Raw genomic sequence first — 21,826 nt, 5'->3', positions numbered from 1 at the left:
GGCCAGGCTATTTAGGGCTCTGAGTGGTCTAGTGGAAGGTGTCCCTGCCTGTGTCGATGGGGTTGGAACCAGATGATCTTTAAGATCCCTTCCAACATAAGCCATTCTGTAACAACTGCGGAGATGAACTCAGGATGTTTGCAGTAGGGAAGGCCACAGGGAAGACGTAATAAGTATATTGGCAAGGCAAAAAGGAGGTTTGATGTGGTCCAGACTGTTCTTTGGGGAAAAGCTGTTCTGATTACGTGAGCACTGAGGTTCACCTTACAGTAAGAAATACAGATCACCTGTTTTAAATACTGTGCATACATACTAACTTACTGCTTTACTACTAGGTTATTTTTTAAACCTGTAGAGGTGATGCTGAAATTGCACCTTCTTTTGTCTTTCTTTCTAATAAGGGCTGTTCGCGCTTACCCTCTAGCAAAGAGTGTTTTCTGACTTTTAAGTTTTTTTATGAAGCAGAGTACTTGACAAATAAATATAAACTGATGGGCTAGAACTATCTAGTTTATAAAGGAACTTGTACTTAAAAATGAATCCTGGTTAGCAGATCCATAGTCCTGCTCATGGAACAAGATTTGCTTTAGAGTTGAATGTCAGTATGGAATAGACACTTGGCTCAAATACTACAGGAGGAGTATTGAGCATATGTATTGTATTAAACTGATAGAAGGTGTTTTTCAAATATTTTTACCAGTATTATACTGGTCTCTTAAGTTTTTCATTAGTTATCTGGAGTGAGAAACAAGTCTATGCAGATAGAGGGAGAAAAAACCACAAATGCTAGAACTAAATGAGATTTAAGGGAAAAAGAATGACTACAAGAATGACTATCATAAATTATTGATTTAAGGTTTAAATGTTAAATCCTTCAGAAAAGACTTATTAATATGAAAATATGAAAATAAAAGAATCTGATGTGATAAAACAAAATATGAAACAAAATTCAGCTGAAATGAGGAAGGAGCCTCCTGAGACTCAGTCCTCTTTAAGTAATAGAATAATTTTGCCAGAGAATTGGTAGGAGCTCTGTTGTCTAAGACAATACTCAAAGGAATTCCTCTGCATTTATAAAAAGTAAGGAGTATCTACTCCTTACTACTTGATCTTCTGTCTGTTTGACGAAATAAATACCATATGTTTCCTCAACATTTGAATCTTTTTTTTCTAGTTCTGTCTAATTCTGACTGCTAGATTTTTTTCAGTACAAGACACAATCTGTTCTGTATTTGAAAGCTACAATGTAAAATTAAAAGATATCATGCCTAATTTTCTCTCTTATCTTAATTCATCTGTCTCATTTTTCCAGGCTATTAACCTGTTTTAATATCCCACTCTTATTGATCTACTCTGCATACATGGCTATTAATCTACCCTTATACAAATTAGTGGTTAGAATGCATGATCATTGTTTTATAAAATAAAGAATTGAGAGTGTTCCTGCCTTCAAGAACATTATTTCTAAACTTTGAGTCTGACATTTCAGTTTAAACACTTAAGCACTATTCTGAATCTGCGCTTTTTCCTCTAGTGCACAGAACAACCCTGCATAAATAACAAGAAAAACTTAAAAAGCAGATTCAGCCTTGGGCAGAGACTAGCTCAGCAGCTATCTACTGTGCTCTTTTTTAACAATGTCCTGCAACTATGCATCTGATTTTTTCTTCAGTCTTTAGCCAAGAGGCCTTGGTGCTTTTGATTTTAACTTTGTAGTAAAGCACAGTATAAAGTGTTACAGTGCATCTGAAGTAACCTTGCAGCCAATCCATGGAGGTCAGCAGCCAAGAGCTGAAAAACATTAGATGAATTAGCTGGCATACTTCTAGAGAAGATCTACAAATGGTCAGTTCCTTGAGTTTAATTCAAAATGCTATTTTAGGAGGTGGGCCCTGGTATAGGGCCTAAAGGAGATGGTAATACCTGAATGTACAGCCCATCAATGTTTTAGAAATGTTTATTGTGCCCAAAGAAGATGTTTGATATGTGTCTGAAGAGGAAATTCTGCAGTTGCATTATATAGCAGTAGTTCACAGCTCAAGGAAATGATGTAACCTTTTAGAATACTCCAAATGTGGTTTCAGTTTTCTTGTCTTCTTTCTTTTTCTGTATCATTCTGTCTGTGATTACATGGGCTGATACTTCATAGAAGTTATTTAACTTAGTGATGTCAGTGACTTGACTTTTATTGTCCTATAATGAGAAGCAAGAAACCCCAGAAAAAGACAAAAGTGATGAAGTAACAATGCCTTTTGCTCTGTTTTTAATATAATGTTTGCTAAGTGGGTTTTTATCTGGTCATGTTCTTCATCTGTATTCAGAAACTACCTTTTATAGATGGCTTACTTTTCTATATGCTGTTAAAAATGTGCAAGGAGATAAGATGACATAACTCAACACCTGTGTTCATTTGGTAATGCAGCTTTAAAGTCTTCACCTTCAAAGAAACGGTGCAATTCCATCACAGCTCTAAAGGCAGCATCACAAGAAGTAGTGTGTGCAGTTAGCCAGGAGTGGAAGGATGGAAGGTGCGGCATTCTTGCTGAAGGACAAAGCTATGCTAGCCTTGATGAAGAAGGTACTATTTCTCAAATCAACAGCCTAAACAATGTGATACCATTCTGATAAATAAGCCCTGGCAGCATGAGAACAATCCCAGAACTTAAAAAAATTCGTTAGATACTTATACCTTGCTTTGATATTTGACCTTTGAGTTGCTCTGTATTTTGCTGAATGTAGTGGTTAGCAGCTGAAATTAACCCTGTAACACAAAAGACTGTGGGTATGGGTGCATAAATATTACTATCTCATCAATTGGACATTAAGAATCTTCAAGAAGCTGGTGAGAGCACTATGGGACTCCATATGCTTGCATCAAGATTCTTGGATTCAAATTCAAATGAAATTTGTTAACGTTGTTCTTTATTTCTGTGTATGCAGTACTAGGTTCACACCACCGTCCAGATCTAGTGCCAAGCACTCCATCTCTGTTTGAAGCAGCTTCCTTGGCAACCACAATTTCTTCTTCTTCCTTGGATGTAGATGAGCATTATCAACGTGATCAACCTATGCTCTATTCTAGCAGGTAAAGGCTTTATATGCGGTAGAGGATTCCCCACTATTTCACTAAATATCTGACAGTGTGTTCAGTGGAAGGGGGCTCTTTAAAAGAAAAGAAACAGAGGAGACAAGCGTTTCTCTAGCTCAGTCTTGAACCTCTCCAGTGAAGGAGTGGGGCCACAAGCACCTAGGATTTATCATGTATTTATTTGTTATTATATGTATTGTAATTGGGAGGGTAACAAAATAGAAAGTGTGAACACAGCAAAAGATGTTATATGAATTTTTTGTCATGTTCCAAAACTAAATAGGATTTAAAAACTTGCTTAGGCCTTAATCTGAACCATAAACAAAACTACATTAAGGTCAGTGTAGGAAGTACTTCTTATGACTTGTCTGCAGCCTAAAACAGGCTGCAGGGAAAGGGAAACTTCTTTCAAGTTGTTCTTTCTGCATGTACAGTGCTGAATGGTCTGCTTTAAGTGCGTCCATAAGAACCATTTTCTGAAGTAAATTTCAATGAAACTTTATCCATAGGTGTGATTAGAGCCTGTCTGATTTTAATCCGGGAAGGATAAAACCAGGAAAGTCTCAAAAACGTTGTGCAGATGCTTGTGAGCTAGCTTGAATGTGATTTGAGTTGTGTTTGAATCTGCTTCTGCCATGACTGTCCAATACTATGCTTAAGCCAGTAAGTCCTGCTGGGAGATTTTCTCTGCATGTGCCTGTATGCTCCCTCGTCCACCTGAGATGTGCTGTGTTTTGTTGTATTGCCTGCTTGTGGATCTCTTTACTGTGTGTTGTACTGCAGAACAACCATTTCTTTGCTTGTTTTTGTCAAGAAAATTAGCCACTGTGAACTCAGGTATCTTGAATTTTGTTTGGAACAATTTGGAATCCTGAACTAATCAATGTATAAATTTGATAAAATTACTCATTTGCCAAGATGTAGTTGTTTACTTTAAACTGCATTTTATCCACAAAGATCAAAAGTAATATTAAAAGCAATCTTGCGGCAGTAGGATTTTACCTCCTATTAAATATTTACCAACTGCATTTTCATAAAAAGTAAAATGACTTGCACCATTACTTGATGAAAGTGATATTTACAGTTTCCACTTTCATTAAGTTGAAATAAATCTCACTGATGTGGCATTTTCCACAGGGCTGATGGTTTGCTGTGGAATTTTGGAATGAGGTATTGTTTAGGGGTGTAACAAAGATGAAATTTTAATTACAGAACCAAAATGCCTCTACACAAGCTTTAGGAAATAAAACTACTAATGAATAAGCATTAGAAGAAATAGAGCTTGTTCAGTTCAATTTCTCTCAAAAGTTAGCTGTAGGACTTCAACATTCCATGATCTTTTTTTATTTGTTTTAAGTATCAAATAGAACTACAGAGATGCTTTGTATTAACATCAGTCAGGAAAAGAGAACTGCAGAGTTGTCTGAATAAAGAGTTCAGATTTACTGCAAATAAAACATTTCAAATATTCTTTACTCTCCATAAATTAACTGTAGAGAAAAGCTATGAGTAAGTCCAGGATATTTTCCTGTATAGATACTCCAAAATAATTCTAAAATAAATAAAGTTTTTAGCAGGTCTACACTTTGATTGTATGTTTGGACTTGTTTACTTTCCAGTTGTGATTCAGTCAATGGAATAGCCTCTAATGTAGTACGTGTTGCCAGCTGTGTGATTATTATATGCATCCTTACCTTACAAAATCAGATTGTAACTGTAGTGCCTGCAGTCCAGGTATGCATACTTTTAATTCACCAGTACAAGAGGACGTGTTCTCTAACACAGCAGACCTTGCACCACCACTCACAGATGTGTGGCTCTATCCATGTCTTCTGTCAAAACATCTTACCCTACAGCCAACAGATCCGCTGTGGGGGTTTACCAGCTAACAGCTTTGCTGGTCTAGATGTGCTCTCTTAGCTAGGGTTTGGTGGCAGTTCTTTCTCCTCATCAAGTAGTAGTGCATGTCGGAATCTCAGTTTGTACAATTCATGAGGATTAGCTTCCCTGTGATAGCTCGTGGCTTTCTTTTAGGAGTTAAGAAAGCTGCTAGGCATGCTCAGTATTGAACTAATTTCCACAAGATGAGTCTAGGCATTTCCAATTTTGTACCCAACACTGCTTCCTTTGTCAGTGCAGGAAGGTCCTTCCTTCTGGGCACTAAATAATGTATCCATCTCAAATTTTTTATTTATGTTTTTATGATTCACTGGAGGAACTTCAGTCCTCCCATGAGAAAAGCTAGCAGGGAAACAAAAACACCAAAAAAACCGTGCTGCGGTGATGTATTAAATTGTAGATATCTGAGGTATTTCTTGCTGGACTTCTGCTTTTGAACATTAGAAAATTTTGTGATGCGGGACTTGTAATTTTTGCCATTTTTCTCTGATAAACAGAAAGCTTGGAGCAGTCTTTGAAACAAAGCCTGAATTAAAGATTTGTTTACAAATGTGAGCCTGCTTTCAATCTTTAAATATGTAATTGACTATGACATTCTGCTTTATTAGGTAATAGAATTACAGGTTGGCATCTTCGTCTGTCTTTTTCCTCATCCTTCAAAGTGACCTAGCACAAAGTAGAGAGTACACGAGTTTGCCTGTGACTTGCCAGAAGTTTCTGGTTTAGGGTAATAAGGGGAGATAATCCTGTGTACATAGTAATAATGTGATATTTGTACAGCTCCTTGACTCCTGTTAATGCTAGTGAGCGGTGTGTGCCCATACCAGTCAGAAGATAGATGCTGTCATTTGCCTTATTAAAAAGAGAACAGTAATACTTTTGGATGCCTTAAGTACACACCATATTTTATATTTAGGGTTTTTTTCAGAATTACCCTCTGTTGCTATCATCCATGAATGTAATCCTTCCTCAAGGAGAGGGAAATGGCCCTTAACATAAGAAAGGAGATCAGCATCATCTCTCCTTGAGGGTGCTCAGCTCTCACGGTAGAAAGTGAAGAACTGCTGCCACCAATGAGGTTGAGGAGGCAGAGGTGACTTACTGAGCCAGGGCTGGCTCCTGAGGCTGTATCTTGTGAGGAGTGTTTTTGTAGACCTGTCTTGGTACAAATTAGAACTAGCATAAGTAATTGGTAGATAATGCTGAGCAGCATTCGGAGAGTTGTGATTAAAGTGAAAAAGAGAAACTGAGCAGCAGTCATAAACATACAGTGTTTTTCCAGGCTGCAAGCTGATTATTTTTCACCAAATTATTCCTCAGTCCTTGAACAGTTAGAGGAAACTCAAGGTGCTATCCAAGCAGTGTGAACAAGAAATTAGTAAAAGTATGAATGAAGGAGTAGTGGGGAAGGGAAAATGGCTGTATTTTTCAGCACAAAAAGAACTTGATCTAAAAAAGAGAAGGAAAAGGGGGAAAGAAGGAGAAATGTGATGTGTTACTCAGCAAATGTAGGCTTTCATGTTTGTCAGAAGACAGCTGATTTCCATTCCATAAAGCTGCTTCTCAGTCAAGTGGTTCTGTCATAAGCAATGTCAAGTATTCATTTAGTAAGAGAACAGAATTGACCATTTATTGCTTCTATTAAAATTTTCAGAGATTTTGTACTCCTCAAGCAGGTTTATATTTGGTGCAGAGACATTTTAGTATCTAAAAGGTCTGTTTTCCACTAGAAAATATAATTTTTAGTCCTGAACCATTTTTTTGAAAGGGTTTATTTGTTTTATTTTAGGAAAGGTAATACTTACTATTATATTGGGGACTATTTTTATAGCGGAAGTGATAACAAATTTTTTCCCCTTTCCAGGAAAAGTTTCCATAATAAGTACTGATGAATTAAATTAAAGATGACAAATCTGAATGATCTAAGCAGTATGATTCTTTTCTCACTTGTTGTTTGTTTTAGAATTGCAGAGAGCTGAAGAAGATTATTGCCTTTATAGGTGCTCCTGGAAATGCTCAAAACTTGTTTTAAAATGTTTTAAAATGTTTTAAATTCTAAATGTTTTAAAACCCATGTTTTAAATATTTCAAGAATACAGAAAGTCTCTTTGCAATATATTTTTCAGCAGGTCTCATGGCTTCTAGTCCCAAATCCAAACAAAATCCCATGATGCATAAAGGGGTATTTAATCTCTCTGTATTTAGAGCAATGACAAGATACTGTGGGCTATATAAGGAGGACTGATGGATTCTTCTGATACATTTGAGCCTAGGAGAATAATCTATATGAAATCTAATTCTTGTTTCTCTTTATGCATTACATACCTCCTTTCTGTAAGATGTGTATGAAGTGTGGACTTCTGCCTTTCCTCTTCTTCTTCTTCTTCCTGCTTGTCTGTATATTTTTCATTTTTTTGTTTGCCTTGCCTTCATGTTGCTCTTTTTCAGTGGAGACCACTTCAAATTTTGGAAGGCTTCAAGAGGTTATGGGTTTTTTTTTAGCTCTTACACACTCAAACTTCCCGAAACATCCAAACTTTGAGATGAAATGTCCCATGATTTGACATTCTATCAAACAAGCTTTTCAAAGAGAGCTTAGCTAATAAAAGTAAAATTTTCTGCTCTTTTATCAGTGGAAGGGATTTGTAGGTATTAGTTTTCCTGTTGTGAGGAATATTAATTGACCCTTTTGCCAGTCTGGTTTTCTATGTAAACAAACTTTTGTGTGTTAAGTTTAAATGTTCTGCCTGTCCACCCACCACCATTAGCTTCTAAAGCTTGGACAAATTTCTCTGAATCTGATTCAAAGTGTATTAAATTCATGCAAGCTTCATAATAATAAGCATTTAGCTGGAGGAAAAAGGCTTGAATGCTTAAATACTATGAACTACTGTATATAGTATGTACTATACTATAACACTTCATACTATAGTATATACATACTATATATACTACGATGCGCTGAGACACTGGGGGAATCCCTATGGGGAAGAAAATTTGAATTTGATTGAAGCAACATGTCATTGTGGCTCAAAGAAAAACAAAGTTTTCCCAGTTCTCTAATGACGGAATCACTTTTATTACTTTTCCGTCTTTTTTTTTCCCCCTTGTTTTTTTAATTAAGAACCAAGATAAAACAGAATGCTTTAGCCAGGCACAGTTGAGCATGCTCATTGTGGAAGAAAGTGGAAGAAAGTACCTGTAAAAATGCTTTTTATTTTTGCTTGGCTTTTCTTTCTTTTTTAACCTAAGAATTAAGGATGAGAACTCAGTGCACTGTTAAAACTGTACTAAAACTCTGTTCCACTGAAGTGTTCTTTCTAATACACTGTGTATATGGGGGTTTTGTTTGTTCTCTCCTGTGCCCCCCACCCTCACCAATTTGTCTTGGCCTTACCAGAAGCTCCATTAAAACTGGCAGTAAGTGCAGCTATGATGATGTTGTTGCTGAAATTTGACCTTTCAGTTACCAACAGCATGTTTATTGCCATCAAGAGAATAATTACAAGATTTTTTTATTTTTACTCTTTTATGCAGAAAGTTCCATGTTGTCTGTCAGTTTTAACTCAGTCATTTGAAAAAAAGCCTGTCATTTGCAAATCTCATTGATGTGCTGATAGAACCTATATTTTGTTGTATCTGAAGAACTTTTTGTACTGTATGGTCATTTTTTTTTCTTCCTATAGTAGAATTACAGCTGTAGTAGTTAACATCTTTTCATACTAATGCATAATATCTAAAATTGTTCAGGGGTACTAATGAAATGAACAATTTATTTTAATTTGCTTATACATTATGCCTTGTTGGAGCAACCATCCTGTGACAAGGAATGAACGAGAAACTAGCACAAAAACAGATCAAAGAATACTGACCTAAAAAGCATAATGCTTCTACCTGCAGTTCTGAAGAAGCATCAAAAAAACATTTTTAGACAAATGACTAATATATATGTCACTTATTTTTACAAGATGATATTTTCTTAATGATGTAGGCAGGCATTAGGAGAAAACAATGTTAAGTGTTTCACACCAGAGTTTATTTTGTGGGAGATGGCAAAACACAGTCTAGCTTTTGTGAATAGCCCTTTTTTCCCTTCCTGTCTGCTCTTCCTCCTTCAGTAAAATGAAGGATTGGCATAAAAGTGATGTGACTGAAATGCTGCTCTACAGAATTCAAGTTGCAGGTGTGTGAATAGTGTTACTAAGTCAGTGGGGCCTGGGTCATCCTCAGTACAAAAGAAATAGTCTTGCTTTAGAAAAAAATGCCTAATACATTGTATAATAAAAGGAACATTGTAACGTGCTGAATGTAATGCTGGGCTCTTAATGCCAGTATGTCATGAGGGTGATGCATCAATGATCCATTATTTTGTTGAGCATTGGAATCTGTTTTCTACTTCGCATACTAGCTTTGCCCTTTCTGAAGTCATACCCCATCTGAAACATACTTAAAGTAATACAAAAGGAGAGTGAAATTAGTCATATCTGGACTGATAGTTGTAACTGTGTTTTCACATCCAGTTACAATGCAGAATTTTGTTTTTCACCTTGTGTGTAAATAGGTAAAAACTTTTAAAGTATGTCTCTGCACAATTAATTGACAGTTGAGTTTTCCAAGCCTGGATCCTAGTTTCTGGCAGCTAGTAAGGATATGAGATGATGGGCACCTGGCTCCTTTAAAACACCTTTGAGAGTTTCAGCTTTGTGAACCAACTATGTTTAAAAAACAGGATTTCTATGCAGACGGTTCTGTGCTATTTCTGAATAGCAGAGAACAAAAATCAATCTGTGAATGAAGTAATACAATGCACCTATTCTGTAAACACCACTTCCTTGAAAAGCTGTACCAATTAAATTACACTCTTGTTCTTCTCCCACTTTTCCTCCTGAACTTTTGGCTGCAAGTGTCCTGTGTCTGCATGAAAAAGTCCACTGTTAGTGTGCTAATTGCTGAATCTTTCTTCCCTATTTTGAATTTAGAAAGGGTGCCAAAATTTATACCATTTGTAATGTGGAAGTAACATAATTTGAAATTAATGAAATTATGTCACATTTACTATGGCAGTTTCATTCTTTAAATAAATATAGGAGTTCAGGAACAGCATTACTTTCTGATAAAATTTTAGTTAATGCAAAAATAAAAACTGTGGTTTGTCTATGTTAGTCAAATAGAGCTTCCAGTTATATAGCCATTGCCAAAACATTTATATTTGTTCATTTACATTCCTTTTTTTCAAGTATTTGAAGATTTTTATGTTTAAAAGAGAAACTTACTTTTAAATTTTCAGCTATGACTGAGCTCTCTGTAACTTTGATTTCTGGTTGATTTAGTCTCCCTTCTCTTTGCAGTAAAGGGTTACCTTCAAGTTCAACATTCACTTTGGAAGACAGTGCCATCTATTTGACTTCAGAACAGAGCACACTGGAAATGGAAAATGATAATGCTTCAGTTTGGGATGTCTACTTAGTAAGTTCTCAAACAGTTTCTCCTGTAATTTCTTTAACTCAGGCTCAGAAAGTGACTAAAATACCTGCTTAACTTCAAGATCCAGAGGTTCATTGAAGTATTTTTCAGATGAAACATGTGCTTAAGTACCCCACCAAAGCAAATCCCTAAAGAATCTATTAACCATTATATAATCCCTAAAGTACCTATTAACCATTGTGTTAATAATGAAGTATGCCAAAATGCCTTTCAGTTTTTCTCTAATTGTAGGAGTTTCTTTCCTGTTATTTGTTTTCCATTTGAGGGGGGGAAAAAAAAAAACCACACGAAAATCTAAACCAAAACCAATAATATCTTTCCTCTTCATGTTGAATACTCCATGTTGAACTGATTGCATTCTTTATTTTTCTTATCTCTAGTTACCTAATCTTTGTTTTAAGAGATCAAGAATATCTTAGACTGAAGGTTGAAGGGACCTCAGGAGATCATCTGGTTCAACCTTTCCTGGAAAAGGGAGCCTAGATAAGATTATCTAGTACCCCATTGCATTCCATCTTGAAAACCTCCAGCAGTGGGGACTCTATCACAGCCCTGCAGATGTTTTTCCAGTGATTAATTATTTGTCCAGAAGAAAATTTTCTTCTGTTGAGATGAAACATGCTTGTGTCTGATCTTTCGTCGAGATGAAACATGTTTGTCACATTTTTTTCTCTGTAGGCTGTATCACTGATTTTTTTTTTCTTCTTTTTAGCCAGCAACACCTGAGTATCTATAGTACCCACTTACTACTAATTTAATAGTCCAGCACACTTAGGAAAGTTGTTGTCTGTCCTGCCTCCATTGAAACAGGACAGTAGCAAGTACCAGTGGTCAATTATATGGAGAATTGACTTAGTTAACTGTGAACTCAAGTAGCCCATTAGATCAGCCTATGCCTGTAAGACTTGTGTTAATTGGGCTCATTGCTGGTCCAGTGTTGACCAAAATGGTCTGTTAAGAGGGACTCAAAAACCCTGAAGTGAACAAATGACGAATCACACACAACTTAACCTTGCTAGCAGATTGGCTGACTTAAATGAACTATGCTTTTAACTAAAGAACTTGAGGGTAGGATCCAGAGCTGTAACAGTAACACCTATACACTCATAAGCAACAGCAAGGATGTGCATCTAGGTCTACTGGAATAGTGGGGAATACTTCCCAACACTTTACAAAGGCAAGAACCCTGAGTCCAACCACCTCAAGCACATGTATATCAGTGCATGAAGTTTGGGCAACAAAGAGGAAGAACTGCAGCTCCATGCCCAGTCTGAGTTATGATGTGATAGGAATCACAGGATCTTGGTGAGAAGACTCACATGGTTGGAAGAACACAATGGATGTCTACAAACCCTTTTGCAAAGATGGGAGAGGAGATGGAGTTGCACTTCAAAAAAAAAAGAGAAATCTGAGTGTAGGGAGGTAAACTGTGGAGACCACAAAAGGTCTATAAAATGCCTTAAGAGAATATTATATTAGGTGTATGTTACTGGCCTTCCAACCAGATGACAAGGCCAACAAAACCTTACTTTGTCTCTTCAAGCAAGTATTGAGCCAACAGAACCTGGGCATCAGGGGTGACTTTGATTACCCAGGAATTTGTTGGAAGAACAGTACAGCAATGCACAAATTGTCCATGAGGTTCTTGGAATACATGAGGGCTGCATCCTGCTACAGGTGCTGGTCATGCTTAGTAGGAACAGTGTGTTGCTAGGTTTACTACTCACAAAATGAAGACATACTTGACAACATAACTTCAAATCATAACCTTGGATGCAGCAATCACAACATTGTGGAGTTTAAGGTCCTGCTAAGCATAGTGAAGACCAGTAGTAGGATAAAGCCCTTGGATTTTAGACATGCCAGCTTCAGTATACTCAGAGCCCAGATGAGAGGGCTTTAATGGGAAGCATGCGTGAAGAGCAAAGCAACATGTGAGTGCTAGGAGTTTTTAAGAAACAGTCTCCGTGCTTGTCAGGGAATAGTGTGTCCAGCTCTGGTCCACACAATTAAAAAAAACATGTGGACAGACTGAAGAGGGTATAAAGGAGTGCCACAAAGAGATCAAAGATGTGGAGAACATGCCATTTGAGGAAAGACTGAAAGAGTTAGGTCTTACTTACTCAATAATCTCATCCAGGCACCCTTTTCTGCAAAAGGTTGGACTAGATGGTCTCTTGCAGTCCCTTCAGCCTGGGCTGTTCTGAAGTTCTCTTGGCCCCATTTAAACAGTGAAACCATTTGTTGCTGACAGCTTTTGAATTTAGTTTATAAAACAACAATCATGTTTATCACTAACACTGCTTAGCACTGTGAAGTAGTATTTTTTGGGGGGTTTGAAGTCTGTAGTGTGGATGGTGGAATGCTCTGAAATTCCCGTGACAGACATAGGTAATACCTTCTCTAAAGCTGTCTGTATGAGTTTCAGGTGTGATGGTGATCTCTTTAGTTAGTTTTTGGCTTGTAAAACATTCATTACTATTATGTTTGGGAGACTGCAGTAAGTGTATGTGTATTCCACTGATGAATTATCAACAGAAAAATAATTAAAACCCAACTCTGGATGTTATAAAAATACCCAGTGTTTATTCACCTTAGCAAAGGTCTGAAAGTATAAATAGGTCTTAAGTGGAGAGAATCATAGATGCTTCTTCTGACCTAGCAACACTTTTCTCTGCATCCTGAAAAAAAACCAAAACCCAAAATTCAATAATCAGGGTAGTGGCACACACTTGAACTGTCTAGGTATGCAACAGCTGACAGCTTCAAGAAAATTGGATACCATGGCTAAGCACATCTTATGTCTTAAGTGGCAAACTCATCTTGAGCAGTTACTTACCCCTGCCTTCTCTCTCTTGTCCCACACACTGTATGGATGCTATTTAACTGTTTTGAGATTGCTGTGGAAGTGAGCTGTAATTTAATCACATGTACCCTGTATCTATCCCGAGGTGTTTGTGGAAAAAAAAGGAATAATATACTGGTTTTTTTACTAATCTGTTTCTTCTTAATGCCCCGCAATACCCTTCAGTGGATCTGGAAACAACAATTAGGCTCTGTTTGGGAAAACCTGATGATACTAAAGTATTATCAGTTATAAAGTGGTGTTTGTTATCAGTTTGATTCAGTATTGCTGAGCAGAAGGCAGATTTTTTTTTTGTAGGAGGATGATTAAATGCATGCTAGAAGAAAAAGATGCATGGTTTTGAGAACACTAGCCCAGTCATTGCTAATGTATGTCTCAAAAATAAAGCAAATCAATGATGTCTGCATTAGCTGATCTAAACATCAATAGAAAAGGTTACAAGATACATTTTGACCTTTTAAAAGCATGAGGAGAAAAATTTAGCTTTTAATGGCATTCCCAGATTTTCCTTTAACTCTGTAATTAATAAGCCTTGTCTATATTTCTATTACAAGGCAAACTGCTATAGTCTTACCCACTGTATATTATAATGAAAAATATCTTAACTTGCTTAATTTCAGTCATCACTAAACCTTTGATGTCTTTGCCTCCTGCTTTGAAATGCTAAACCTCTCAGACAAATTTTCATCCTCTAGTAAATTAAGAGCTATGAATTTCTGGTCCCCTGACTGCAAAAGAAAAGAAAAAAAAATTGTCATAAAATTACATATTGTTAATTTACTATAAAAACCAGCTTTAAAATGGCATTTTCTGAACAGTGTTATGGGGAAATTCAGACAGTCAAGTAAGGTAGGGTGGAACAGAGGTTGTAAAAGCAAAAGTTTCTCTTACAAGTCAGAGTATTGGGTTTGGGATATTACTGCCATCTGAGATAAACAGGTTTCCTGTATGTAAGTCAGAAGCAGAGAAGGTAACACTCTTCTATTTAGCACTTTGATATAGAAATCCGTAAAACAACAGATTAAAGCAGTGTTTCCTTCTTCTTCTGGAAATAAACTTAGTGTCTTGTTTAAATTCCCCTGAAGCTCTATTTGTTGGTGTCGGTTCAGGCACTGTCAGATGATATATAAGCAGGAAAGCATTAAATGTCAGCAAATGCTATGGAACACAATAGTCATAGTATTCTAAGGAATTTGATTAGAAAAAAATACAAGTCAAATCCTGCAAAAGGTTCTTAAGAGTGATCTGTGATCAGCAAGAGCAACCAATTCTGACGACTTTAGTCCACTCTTACTATGGAGTGCCGTAAAAATCATAATTTCACTTAAAAAGTAAGGAATAACTTAAAATCACCCTTTCCTTCTGTTCTGCAGTGAAGTCTCAAATCCTCTGATTGAGTTTTCTGTCCCTGAAGAAGCAACATGTGCAATTATAAACTATCCTACTGTGTTTTCTTAGCCTTTCCATGAAATTATTTATAAAGGTAGCTGAACATATTATTTTGTCAAACTACAATATCAGTAAAATCAGAGTAGTAAGGCTTAGGCATTTCTTTAATTGATTTACTTCAAATACACTTGATTTCCTTTACACTTCTAGCAGAACAAGGATATGCATGCAAATAGCACAACAACAAACTTTAAAGTTTGTTCAACTGTGATGCTGTTTGTCTTAATCATCTGGTGGTAAATATAGGATTTAATAAATAAATAAATAAATAAATATATGTCCTGCCTATAGGATATCATTAGTGAATGATTTTTAAATGGTTCAATTTAAAGAGTACTTCTGTATATTTAAATACAATGCAAGATTCTTGGGTCGTATAGAAATTTTCACATGGAAATAGAGATTGCCAGGAAAGGCTCACAAAATTTGTGTATAATTTAGAAGTCACTGCCACTGAAGATAGGAATCGATAACGGATTCAGTAAAATAAAGTAAAGGAATATCTAGTGATGAGCAAGTCCAGTGTATTTAGAGTCTGGTTAGTATATCTATGATTTGTGTCAGATGAATTGTGTAGGTCATACTATTACATTTAAAATTACTTAGGTAGTGGGTTGTGTGCAAATGCCAGTTTTATTACAGAATTTGGAAGTATTAAAACATTGCTGGAGATTAATTTTGTATTTTAAAGCTGTGTAGATGCAAGGTAATCAGGTTTATAAATATTGATCTATAAAATGCCTGTTTGGAAACCGTCAAAATTGTCTGACTCTTCTTACTCTTCAGTACTCCTTTTCTTCTGTACTCACTTCCGTATTTTCCATTAAATTCTAGTAATGGTTTAGTTTTCTTCAGGGTGCTGTTGTGGAATAATAAGTGCAGCTGAAATTAGAGCAGTTCCCAGACAGGATACATGTAAAAACAAGCTAAAAGTTGTACATCACACTGTGCAGCATACCTCAAATTTTGCTATGTTGTTCTTTATGGAGGCTTCAATTTCTCTGCCTTACCATTTACTCTGAAGATACTGATGGCAAAACACAGTGGACTGAACCTGAATTCTGGGACTGTGGGAAAGGAATTAAGGCGTCCTTGCTTACAGACATTCTTATCCCTGAGAGCATACTAATCTTTAGAATGTTACATGCCCATAATGGAACCAATCAAGCACGCTCCTCAAAACAGAATCTTGTTTAAGGTTGAAGGGGGCAAACCTACTTGTTTTATGCAGTGAAAATACTGCTCCTTTCCTCTGTTATCTATCCTGTTATTTATCCCTGTATTCATCCATGCATGATCCTAAAAAGAAAAGAGGCCTATGTCTCTCATACAACTGAAGCTTGGTGTGATGTGAAAAAAAAAAATGGACACTTGAATGTAGTTTGGCAGAGGTGTTCTTGTAGAAGCAACATTACGTAAAAAGGAACATTTTAGTCACTCTTGCATGAAAATCAGACATGGGAATTATGTGCTTGGTTAGATTAAAAAGGTACCAATTCAGATTACAAGCAATATGTTGCCTGAGTAAGCCAAGTGCTAAAATGCCAGCACATATTGTCACTGAACTACATGTTCTCATGCCTGGAGCTTTTAAAGCACCTTATGAGGTAATCAATCAGCTCAAAAACATATCCATGGAAAGAGAACTGGAGCACAAAAATGCTCCAATACAAAAAGACTCAAGTAGGCTCAAACACTGTAAATCCATTATATACTAAATGTGAAACATCTGAGACAGTGATTATAGGAATGCATCCTGTAGTGTCATTTGTGCATTATTTATCATTTTAGACCAAAGTGCTATGGCCAAAATCAAAAAATAAATAAAAAAATAAAAAATGTTTCTTTTATCTGTAATCAAGGTAACCCCAAAAGTTGTGCAGTGGATACAAAGTTGCTTAGAGGATCATATCCTGCCCCTTGAAATAGATGGAGTGTTTTCCAGAGTAATATGTACAGTACTGGACTGTACCTGTTCATAAACATGAACACCCGAAAATCCCATCTCATTAAAATGGCATCAATACCATCAACAGCATTTCTGCGATTGACTCACAGTTAGCAGTTGCTACAAGTTCCTGTTAGATCTCTTTTCTCCAACTCTGTTATGCAAATTTTTTTGGAATTTTTTCCATCGTTGGTCACTCTGAAATGCTTTGGAAGGATCAGAGGAAAGGGAGCAAGAGCAAGTATAAGCTAGCCGTAATTCCATTGCATAATTAGTGGAATAGCATAAAGCCAACATCAGCAACACTGCTAGTCTCCTTAGTGAAAAGTGTAATAAGTCTAGAGGGTCAGAAGTTGTGCTGAGTGACCATCTGTCAGAAATGGACCTGCTGTCATTCAGATCTGAGCTTTCAGACAGAAACTAGATGGTGCTAGTGCAAATTTTGATTAATTTGTCTTGGCTTCATAAAACATTATTTTGTTTATCAGTACTAGCATTTTTCAAGTTTTTTTGCCAAACTAATTCTTGAAGAAAAAAAAACCAAAAAACCATCCTTTTTAACATTGCATCATATTGATTTTAGAACATAATTTTTTTAAAAAATTTTATTCACTTGTCCAGCAGTTTCCCTTTGCACATTAAATTGTTTGCATCCTATAAGTACTTTACTCCCTTAGCACATTCAGGTGCTAATACAGCGATGGATAGACTTTAATTGCTAAATCACGTTACAAAGAGAGAGAGAACAGCCCCTGAGAAATTAGCACTGTGCTCACTAGCATCAATGATTGTGAACACCCTAACACTGGTGCATAATACAGTAGGAAGTTTAAATGTTGCCATAGAATAATATTGAAATTTCATTTCCTAAAATTCAAGAGCTAGATAACTAAAATATTTATTTAAATCTAGTAGTTACCTTTCTCTAAGATAAGGTTTAGAAATGCCTTTAGATATTTTTAGCTCATAATTAAGACTAGACTCTTGTCAAACTATTTAAAGGTTAGTTTAGTGCTTGTATTGATAAGTAAAATGTAAAGGTGACCTTCAAAGTCTATTGAATAAATGGAACTTACACCTTTCTTAGGTTTTTTAACAAGGTTTTAGAGTAAGGTCACTACAGACTTCTTTGTTTTGATTTTGTCTTGCTCCATATTGGATATATTAGCTGAGATGCTTTCAATTTACTGAAATGTTTTGTTCAGCTGTCAGTTTCTCTTCAACACATCTCTGACTCTACAGAGATGCTTAGAAGTGATCAACAATTTGTATCACATAACCACTGGTTCTATAACAGGTACTGTAGAAAACTCTAACCCATTAACATTATTAAGTAATTTTTTTTGTGAAATGGAATGATTGCTACAACATCAACTAGAATATTAGTTGTGCCTGAAAGTTTTTGGGCAGGTATGATTTTTCAACTGGGGAAGGGTATCATGCAGAAGCTAACAGGCCTTTTTTCATGACTATGAAGACTGACATTTTTCCACTTACTCTTTTAAGTAATAAAGGTCACAGTCAATTCAAGATTAAAAAAAAGCTCTTGAGAGTTGCTGAGTGCTCTCAGTTTGTACTGTCTTCTCTCGTGTCCAGAGTGTTCAGCATTTTGCAGCAGCAAGCAGTTCTAGTTCAGGTAATATAAGTATACTCCAAGGTCTGCAAATCCATAGGGGTTATCTGTTGTGTGAGAAAAGAGACTTCAATACTTCTGATTAGGGGTCAAGGTAAGAAAAGAATCACTGCCAAATTGTTCTGCAGCCTCTTTAGGGTAAGAAAGATGTTACCTGTTTATAATTCTGTAAGAAAACAAATAAACACAACTCTTGACTTTATTTATCATTTCTGTATTTCCAGTAAAAAGAATATGCGAAGAGTAAAAGTAAGAGAAGTGACCATGGTTAATGAAGACCGCTTTCTGCACTCCTCATTTAAGAAGCAGAAATTTGCTGAGCCTAATAGACAAAGAGTAATAATCAACTGAACTTATTGTAAGAAGTCTCAGGATCTTTGAACCACAGAAAGGATAGATGGACTTGGCAAAAATGACATGATACATTCCACATTCTGCTGTCATCTGCTGTTGCTTGCTGAACTGTGAAGAACTGTGTATTCAGGCTGCTTTCTACTATATTGCCAATCACCTTTTTTGGACTTGGAAGTAATATTTTCTTATCAGGTCTCTAGTGGTTTCATTTGCATGCATTCTGTAACTATGCACAAGCAAAATCTATTATCTGCTTTACCTATTTAAGAATAAGCACAATTATTAATAAAATTAATTTCATTTGTTTTGACCCCCTCAGTTCTAATCTCTTAAGTCCACATCAGTGGAAATTGGAACTGATATCACAAGAGTTAGGGTAAACTTCTGAACATACTATATGAAAATGAGCCTCTAAATATACTTTTGCTGTTCATAAAAAGGAGAAAAAAATGTTATTTATAACAAGGCCTTATGTTGTGTAAATATGTTGCCTTTGAAATATTTTCGATTTTGGTTTATTTCTTGTAAAAGAGAAATTCTATAATTTATTTAGTAAATGCTACTGTGAACTATAGTTTTATTGATGAATAAAATATTTTGTTCTAAAGACTATCGCAGCTGTCAACTTGCTCTTGATCTATACTGGACTTATTGTTCTGGCATTTCTCTATCTTCATTAAATGGTTTTGAGAGGCATCTTGAGATATGACAAACAGGGCATCTGTCTTTATCTATTACCTGTTCTATAATGAAAAGGGGAATCTTGAAATTAGAGCAGTAAAGGCAAAAGAACATACTCAAGAGACATTGCTTTATAAAAGCATTTTGGGTTTTTCATTATGGGTGATCATTTTAAGATAAATATAAAAACTGTTCCAGTTCTTTAATTTTCTGAGCAGCACAAGGAATCCCAAACAGCAGTGACTAACACCAGATTTCATGATTGGATGCAGTGATGCATTTAAAAATTTACACACATGTCATTTTGAAAGCTTACCAAAGTTAATGGTAATAATGTTTCTTCTAGGAGTAAGCGTAGCAAACCTGTTGAAAACCCCGAACTTGGCATTTTAAGTCCTAGAATTATGCTGTGTACCTCTGGAGAATTTTTCATTTAAGTATTTGGTGTAGTGGGGGGGGTTGTTTTGGTTTGGGGGAGGGTTGTTTCTGTTTGTTTTACTTTGATGTAATCCTATTATCCTGACAAGTAAGAAGGTATTATTCCTTAACTATGCACAGAATAGAGAAGTCAAAAGGTTGGGTTTTTTCTTTCTAACTGTGTACTCTGTGGCTTAACTTAGAGCCTCTGCTTCATGATTGCCACTTTTCCAGACTTTAAAATTATACCACTTAATCTCAGCAAGATAATTTTTCTGCAGTATTCCTGTGAGAAATGCAAGACTAATCTGCGTACCCTGTGAGCAAAAACATTTTGTGCATCTGTGTCAAGTGTCTGCTCCTTCACGCACAGTGTACAGAATATTTAGAATGTGTCTCTGTGGAAAGCAGATACTTGTGATTCGTCCAATTTTGGGAAAAATATTAAATTTATTAGTTTAAGAATCAGATTAACCTTCATAAAGAACACACATCGCTTTTTCCCCAATTACCTAGCAGACTGTAGTGTCTGAATCATTGTCCTTAGGAAGACACTAGAGGACACACAACTGCAACAATTCTGTCCAAACCCAGAATGTCTATATAACGATCGAGAGACTGAGACATCCTTTGTATACAATCTCTTTAACATGGTAATTTATAAATTCAGACAGTCATTTAACACTTGTAAAAAGAAATCCTATATAGACTACAGAGCCTGCTGGGAAAACCCTCTCCAAAGCATGTGCACTTAAAACTCTTGTGTGTATGTGTGACTACACAGTTCCACAGAGAGGGAATGGAGATTACAGCTAAGCAATGTTAAGCAAAGTTAATGATCAACAACTTAGAATCCATTTTTTTCTCTAGCACTGAAATTATACAAAGTTTCAAACATCAAAGAGCACAGGAGCTTGTAGGGATGCGCAAGTTTCATGTTTAAGTATTTTCGTTCTCTTCATCTTGCGTTGGTGTTTGCATTGGTAGCATTTGATGAAAAAGACTTTTAAACATACCTATAAAGCTGATGAAATAGGATATGTCAAGTAAAATAAAATATATACAGAAGGCATAATCAACTCCCTGGGGTATTAAAGTAACACATTGGTCTATTTCTCCAGATCTAAACAGATGGAATTCACCACAGGGAGAAGAGAAGAATTAGGTCACAGACATGGGCTATCTGTGGGCAACGGTATCTGACTACTCAGGCCCTGCAAGCTGCCCAGAATGAAAAAGCACAGGTTGGTGCCTGCTTAGAGAAAGGTAGGGAATAATTCCAAATTTGTATATCTGATCTTGTGACTTAATCATATGGCATTGAGAGGTCAAGTTTTGCCTTTGGTGGTAGCTTATAATAATTGTCCTCAATTAAAAACAAAACCAACCAACCATGCAAACAAACAGAAAAACCCCTAACTTCATGTCCTAGTACTATATTTGAATAGTTTGAAAAAAAACTATCCCCCCAAAAAACTATCTTGTTGACTCAGCTTATACTTCAGGCAGTTTAATTTCATATAAATCAATGGTATTTTCCCAAACTAGACAGTGACAAAAGAGTAATCAGCACTCTACCTGTTCTTCATAGAAGCCATTTTTTTATCCACTTCCAGTGGTGCATGCATTTACTTGAAATATGAACAATATCAGCTCTTCCCAGATGGAATGTGTAGGACCTGACCCTGCAGCACTTTTGTATCTGGGACTACTTCACAGGTATTTTACACTAGCCTAAAAAGATATTGATACCAGTACTGTGGTATGAACAACATTAACCCAGGGGACAGGGATCAAGATGAAAAACATTAAGAAATCATTGTTAAAATTGCTAATCCCTAACTTGATCCCTTTTAAGTTTTGTGACTGATGCTTGCTTGGAAGTAGTATCCTGTGAAGTTCATTAACTTGAACTTTATGTATGAATTAATTGTTGTTAAATTTTTTAAATATTTGGTAAATGAAATTGGTAATATCAGAGAAAATATTTAATCCTCACTAATTCAT

General features: G+C 36.0%; 1 protein-coding gene across 6 annotated transcripts in view; it reads left to right on the top strand.

Moving 5' to 3' along the window:
• PIP5K1B (phosphatidylinositol-4-phosphate 5-kinase type 1 beta) overlaps positions 1-19,333 on the top strand; it is a 105,177-nt gene extending 85,844 nt beyond the window's left edge. For all 6 annotated transcript variants that reach the window (XM_027634842.1, XM_027634844.1, XM_027634838.1 and 3 more), the window contains 4 exons: positions 2,423-2,578; positions 2,941-3,085; positions 10,336-10,453; positions 18,592-19,333. In XM_027634842.1, the coding sequence (XP_027490643.1) occupies positions 2,423-2,578; positions 2,941-3,085; positions 10,336-10,453; positions 18,592-18,594 (422 nt within the window). In that variant the 3' untranslated portion in view covers positions 18,595-19,333. The remainder of the gene's footprint in view (positions 1-2,422; positions 2,579-2,940; positions 3,086-10,335; positions 10,454-18,591) is intronic.
• Positions 19,334-21,826: the final 2,493 nt, after the last annotated feature.

The sequence above is a fragment of the Corapipo altera genome, unplaced genomic scaffold (genome assembly GCF_003945725.1).
Source record: "Corapipo altera isolate COAL_440 unplaced genomic scaffold, ASM394572v1 61411, whole genome shotgun sequence".
Taxonomy (NCBI): domain Eukaryota; kingdom Metazoa; phylum Chordata; class Aves; order Passeriformes; family Pipridae; genus Corapipo; species Corapipo altera.
The sequence above is the reverse complement of the archived record's forward strand: the minus strand, read 5'-3'. Positions and strand labels throughout refer to the sequence as shown.